The 7,009-nt window shown below is 50.3% G+C and overlaps 1 protein-coding gene across 1 annotated transcript in view; it reads right to left on the reverse strand.

The window, feature by feature from the left end:
• CBLC (Cbl proto-oncogene C) overlaps window positions 1-881 on the reverse strand; it is a 26,097-nt gene extending 25,216 nt beyond the window's left edge. Inside the window, exon 1 of the mRNA XM_017852759.1 lies at window positions 483-881. Coding sequence (XP_017708248.1) covers window positions 483-835 — 353 coding nt within the window. The 5' untranslated portion in view covers window positions 836-881. The remainder of the gene's footprint in view (window positions 1-482) is intronic.
• Between the last annotated feature and the right edge of the window lie 6,128 nt (window positions 882-7,009).

Here is a 7,009-nt window from a genome sequence, read left to right on the forward strand (position 1 = left end):
ACTCCTGGGTCTGAGGAAGGAGGGGCTGGGGCCTGGATCCCTGAGTCTGAGGGAGGATGGGCTGGGGACTGGACTCCTGGGTCTGGGGAGGAGGGGCTGGGGCCTGGACTCCTGGGTCTGAGGGAGGAGGGGCTGGAGGCCTGGATCCCTGAGTCTGAGGGAGGAGGGGCTGGGGGCCTGGACTCCCCGGTCTGAGGGAGGATGGGCTGGGGGCCTGGACTTCTGAGTCTGAGGGAGGAGGTGCTGGGGGCCTGACTCCTGAGTCTGAGGAAGGAGGGGTTGGGGGCTGGACCCCTGGGTCTGAGGGAAAAGGGACTAGAGCCTGAACCCTTGAGTCTGAGGGAGAAGAGGATGGGGCCTGAGTTACTAGGTCTGAGGAAGGAGGGGCTGGGGGCCTGGATTCCTGGGTCTGAGGGAGGAGGGGGCTGGGAGCAAGACCTGGGCCTCACCCCTGAGGACTTTGTTCTGGGGCGAAGGCTCACCTGAGTCTGGAGCCCGCCCGGAAGAGCTCGTCGTTGGCAGCCCTTCGGCCCCGGGGCGGCAGCAGCGCGCCCACCTGCCTGCTCTTGGCCTCCAGATTGGCCAGGTAGACGAGGAGAAAGTCCCTGGAGCCGCCGGGACCCCCGGGGCCACCTCCGCCGGCCGCCCGCCCAGCACGGGCCACCTCTCGAAGCAGCTGCGCTGTGCGGGGCAGCAGGTCCCGCAGCGAAGGGGGACTGATGGACAGCCGAGGGTCGCCGCATTGCTCTTCTAGGCGCTGCAGCATCCTCACTGCCCGGCCCAGGGCGCGGGCCTCTTCCCACTGTCGCCCCCACGGGGCCACCGCCACAGCCATGGGAGCCTCGCGTAAGCCGGGAAAGACCGGGGTAGGCGCCGCGTCGCCCAGAGTGAAAGGAGAGGGCGGGCCCTAGAGAACCGGGGAGGGGCCTGCAGGTACCAGTGTCTCCAAAGCGGGCGGGGGCTGGAGGATCTGGCACGTGCGTCTTCAAGAGGTGGGGTTTGGAGGCTGGGAGCGGTGGCTCATGCTTGTAATCCCAGCATTTTGGGTGGCCGAGGTGGGAGGATTACGTGAGCCCAGGAGTTCAAGACCAGCCTGGGCAACATAATGAGGCTCCATCTCTAAAAAATTTATTAAAAATAAAATAAAATTTGACCGGCCGCGATGGCTCACATCTGTAATCCCAGCATTTTGGGAGGCTGAGGCAGGCGATGAGGCAGGCAGATCACCTGAGGTCAGGAGTTCCAGACCAGCCTGGCCAACATGGTGAAACCCCGTCTCTACTAAAAATACAAAAAAGAAAAAACAATTAGCTGATGCGGTTTGAGTTTGATTCTCAAAAAGAAGCAGGGTGGGGTGGCTGTGGTGGGTAGCGATAGGAGGGGCTTCTCAATGGGTGGGTGGGAAGTGCAGGTAGGATGTCTGGGTCCCTTCAGAGGCGGGCAAGGTGCTAGGGGAGGCCTGGGACTTTTTATCTTATTTTATTTTATTTTATTTTTAAAATAGAGTCTTGCTTTGTCGCCCAGGCTGGAGTGCAGTGGTGAGATTTTAGCTCATTGCAACTTCTGTCTCCCAGACTCAAGTGATCCTCCCACCTCACCCTCCCGAGTAGCTGGGGCCACAGGTGCGCATCCCCAGTCCTGGCTATTTTATTTTATTTTTTGTATTTTTAGTAGAGACAGGGTCTCACTATGTTGCCCAGGATGGTCTTGAACTTTTGAGCTCAAGTGATCCGTCCACGTCAGCCTCCTAAAGTGCTGGGATTATAGGTGTGAGCCACTTTGCCCTGCCACAGGACTCTTCTTGGAGAGGGGATGGGAAGGGCCGGGAGCTACCGGGAGGTGGAACTTGGACACAGCACCTTGTCGAAGGTCTGGGTCTTTGGTCATGGCATGGGGTTAAAGGTCGGATAACTGAGATTTCAACGGGGAACCGGTCAGGGAGGCATTGCTATCTCTTTGTCTCCGAGGAAGGAGGCACAGAGCCACGAGGCCTGTGGGTTCCCTAGAAGCAAGGGTTGGCAAGTGGGTGTCTGAGGGGGCAGGTATTTGGCAACAAGATTTCTGGGTCCTAATAATGGTGTGGCATGGGAGAAATCAGGCCAGAGTTAAGATACTCCTGAGTCTGGAAGAAGCCAGGCGGGAGGATGGGGTTCAAGACTGTCGGGGCGGGGAGCAACTTGTTTGTGTAGGGGTGGCTGGGTGTGGCTTTCACCCAACCTGTAGAACCTGTAACATCAACCTTCGCTCGGCAGCCATCAGGGCGGGCGCTGTGGGCCTCGCACCTAAGCAAGGCATTCTGGCCACGCCCCATCCCAGGCCAAGCCAAGTTCTGTTTTGTTTTTTTTTTTCCTGTGATACAGGGTCTTGCTCGGTCTTGCTCTGTTACTCAGGCTGGAGTGCAGTGATAGTGGACTGATCATAGCTCACTGCAGCCTGGATCTCCTGGGCTCAATCAATCCTGCCTGCTCAGCATCCCAAAGAGCTAGGATTACAGGCGTGAGCCGCATGCCTGGTCAGAACAGGCCAACTTCTGATCGCAAATGTGCACATATCTAGAGAACTTCGAATCAGAGAATAATAGTAATAACTAACTTTTATTTTATTTTATTTTTTCGAGACAGGGTCTTGCTCTGTCTCCTAGGCTGGAGTGCAGTGGTTTGATCACCACTCATTGCAGCCTTGACCTCCGGGGTTCAAGTGATCCTCCTGTCTCAGCCTCCCTAGTAATTAGGACTACAGGCATGCACTGCCATGTTGGCTATTTTTTTTTTTAATTTTATTTTAATAGAAACAATGTCTCACTATGTTGCACGGGCTGGTCTCGAACTCCTGAGCTCAGGCGATCCTCCAGCCTGGGTCTCCCACAATGCTGGGATTACAGGTGTGAGCCACTACACCCGCCATAGCTAGCATTTATTGAATACCTGCTGTCTGTCAGGCCCTGTGTGTAATGCTTTGCAAACATTTGCACACTGAATTCTTAAGAGCCCTTTGAGGTCATAGGGCAGGGGGCTTAGGATGAGAGTCAAACCTCCCAATGCACCCTGAGCCCCTCCTTAGCCCCACCACTATCTTGTAGGAATTGAAAATCTTAAAATTTTTCTTTAAATTAAAAAAAGACCAAAAAAAAAAAAAAAAAGAGATCGAGCCGGTTGCGGTGGCTCATACCTATAATCCCGGCACTTTAGGAGGCCAAGGCAGGCGGATCACTTGAGGTCAGAAGTTTGAGACCAGCCTGGCCAACATGGTGAAACTCCATCTCTGCCAAAAATACAAAAATTAGGCTGGGCGCAGTCGCTCATGCCTGTAATCCCAGCACTTTCGGAGGCCAAGGTAGGTGGATCACTTGAGGTCAGGAGTTCGAGACTAGCCTGGCCAACATGGCAAAACCCCCTCTCTATCAAAATACAAAAATTAGCCGGGCATGGTGTTGTGCGACTATAGTCCCAGCTACTCAGGAGGCTGAGGCAGGAGAATTGCTTGAACCCAGGAGGCAGAGTCTGCAGTGAGCCAACACTGTGGCACTGCACTCCAGCCTGGGTGACAGCGCGAGACTCCATCTCAAAATAAACAAATAAACAAATAATAAAAAATAAATAATAAAAATAAAAATACAAAAGTTAGCTGGGCATGCTGGTATGACTATAATCCCAGTTACTTGGGAGGCAGAGGCAGGAGAATCGCTTGAACCTGGGAGGCAGAGGTTGCAGGGAGCTGAGATCATGTTACTGCACTCCAGCCTGGGCGACAGAGTGAGACTCTGTCTCAAAAAACAAAACCAAACAGGTTGAAAACCCATTAGCCTGACAAAAGTTCAAAGTGTTGACTATGCAAGTGTTGGCAAGGAGCTGCTATGAATGCAGATGAACAAACATTGGAGAGCAATTTAGCAGCATCCACGAGACCTTTGGACAAATGGACAGGTCGTTTGCCCAGCTACCTCCTTCAGAGCTGTGGCTTATAAACACTTCTGCTGGACATTAACACAGCTATAGACACCTGAAGCAAAAGTTTCACAGATGAGCTGTCACTCGGACTATAAGCATGCACTCTAATAGCTTCTATTTAATTCCATTTCATTAAAGGAAAAATTGTGTAAAACCCACCAAATTGATTTCACAACCCACTAATGGATCTTGTTTGGCCGTTTGAAAAATACTGCCCTAAGAAACACCAAGAGACATGTTCAGGGATGTTAATTGCATTCTTGTCGGAAGTGGAGGAAAGTAGCAACAAGATGGGTATTCACCACCAGCAGCCTGACGTAAATTGTGGTGTATTCTCACAATAAACTCTTGTGCAGCAATTAAGGTGAATAAACTGAACACAAATACCAGCAGTGTATGTCATAAACACATAATGATGAGTAGCCTGGGTGGAATCATTTCCTTCCCCACCAAGTTCATGTTCACTGGAACGTATGAATGTGACCCTATATGGAAATAAGGTCTTTGCAAATGTAATCAGATTTGGATAAGATTCTATTGGATCAGGGTAGGTCCTAGATCTGACTGATGTCCTTATGAAAAGGAGATTTGGATACAGTTACAGGTACACACACACACACACAACATATGATGATGGCGGCAGAGAGATTGGAGTGATGCATCTATAAGTCAAATAACACCAAAGATTACCAGTGAACACCACAAGCTGGAAGAGGTGTGCTGCTCACGGCTGTAATCCTGTCACTTTGGGAGGCTGATGTGGGAGGATCGGTTGAAGCCAGGAGTTTGAGACTAACAAGTTGGGCACAGTGGCTCATGCCTGTAATCCCAGCACTTTGGGAGGCCAAGGCAGGCGGACCACAAGTTCAGGGTTCGAGACCAGCCTGACCAACATGGTGAAACCCCGTCTCTACTAAAAATACAAAAAGTAGCCAGGTGTGGTGGCACGCGCCTGTAATCGCAGCTACTCAGGAAGCCGAGGCAGGAGAATCGCTTGAACCCAGGAGTCGGAGGCTTCAGTGAGCCAAGATCATGCCACTACACTCCAGGCTGGGCGATGGGGTGAGACTCCGTCTCAAACAAACAAACAAACAAACAAACAAAACAACAACAACAAAAAAACTGGGCGTGGTGGGATGCTGCCTGTGGTCCCAGCTACTGGGGAGGCTGAGGCTGAGGTGGGAGGATTGCTGGAGCCTGGGAGTTTGAGGCTTTAGTGAGCTATGATTGTGTTGCTGTACTCCAGCTTGGATGACCCAGTGAGATCTTGTCTAAAAAAGAAAAAAAAAAAAAAAATCTGCAACTATATGAACTCTTTTCCCAGATTTGACAGGTTTTTTGTATCCACTTTGTAACTATATGAATTCTTTTTCCAGATTTGCCTCAAAGTGGATACAAATGAAGTGAATGACAGGAAAAGACGCTGCACAATATGATCCATTAGGGAAATGAACATGAAAATCACAGTGAATGCGGCTTCACACCCACTACGATGGCTGTCATAAACAAGACAGACAATCACAAGTGTTGGCAAGGATATGGAGAAATTGGAACCCTCTACACTGATGGTGAGAATGTAAAATAGTGCAGCTGCTTTGGAGAATTGTTTGGCAGTTCCCCAAAATGTTAAACATAGGGCTAGAGCATTCCTACGTGTATATATATATCCCAGAGAACTGGAAGCATATATCTACCCAAAGACTTGTGGAAACAACCCCAAAGTCCATCAGTTGAAGAATGGATAAACAAAATGTGGTCTACTCATACAACGGAAAATTCTTCGGCCATTAAAAGGAATGATTTTTTGTTTGTTTGTTTTGAGATAGGGTCTTGCGCTGTCTCCCAGAGTGGAGTGCAGTGGCACGATCTCAACTCACTGCAGCCTCGATCTTCCAGGCTCAAGCAATCCTCCTGCCTCAGCCTCCCGAGTAGCGGGGACCACAGGTGCACGTCACCCCCCGCTAATAGGAATGAAGTATTGATACATACTGCAATATGGATGAACCTTGAAAACATAATGCTAAGTGAAAAAAGCCAGTCACTGGCCAGCCTGGGCAGATCACAGCTGTAATTCCAGCACTTTGGGAGGCCAAGGCAGGCAGATCACCTGAGGTCAGGAGTTCGAGACTAGCCTGGGCAACATGGTGAAACCCCCTGTCTACTAAAAAACAAAAATTAGCCAGCCGTGGTGAGATGCGCCTGTAATCCCAGCTACTCAGGAGGCTGAGGCAGGAGAATCTCTTGAACCCGGGAAGTGGAGGTTGCAGTGAGCTGAGATAGTGCCATTGCACTCCAACTTGGGTGACATAGACTCCATTTCAAAAAAAAGAAAAAAGAATCTGGTGATAATTGCACAATTCTGTGAATATACCAAGTCAGTGAATTGTATACTTTTTACAATTTTATTTTAATTTTTTTAGAGACAAGATCTCACTGTGTTGCCTGGGATGGTCTTGAACTCCTGAGTTCAAGTAATTCTCCTGCCTCACCCTCCCAAAGTGGTGGGATTACAGGTGTGAGCCACCGTGTCCGGCCAGAATTGTACACATTAAAGAGGTAAATTGTATGGTATACACATTATATCTCAATAAAACAGTTAGGCTGGATCAGAAAGGCAAATACTGCTCATTTTCACTTGTAAGTGGGAGCTAAACGTTGAGTACTCAGGGACATAAAGACGGCAACAATAGAAACTGGGGACTTCTAAAGGGGGGAGGGAAGAAGGGAGGGGGAAAGGGCTGAAAAACTGTTGGGTACTATGCTTACTACCTGGGTGATGGGATCAGTCGTACCCCAAACCTCAGCATCATGCAATATACCCAGGTAACAAACCTGCACATGTACCCCCTGAATCTAAAATGAAAGTTGAGGCCGGGCGCGGTGGCTCAAGCCTGTAATCCCAGCACTTTGGGAGGCCGAGGCGGGCGGATCACGAGGTCAGGAGATCGAGACCATCCGGGCTAACACGGTAAACCCCGGTCTCTACTAAAAAATACAAAAAACTAGCCGGGCGAGGTGGCGGGCCCCTGTAGTCCCAGCTACTCGGGAGGCTGAGGCAGGAG

The sequence above is a fragment of the Rhinopithecus bieti genome, unplaced genomic scaffold, assembly GCF_001698545.2.
Source record: "Rhinopithecus bieti isolate Rb0 unplaced genomic scaffold, ASM169854v2 scaffold_35865, whole genome shotgun sequence".
Lineage (NCBI taxonomy): Eukaryota > Metazoa > Chordata > Mammalia > Primates > Cercopithecidae > Rhinopithecus > Rhinopithecus bieti.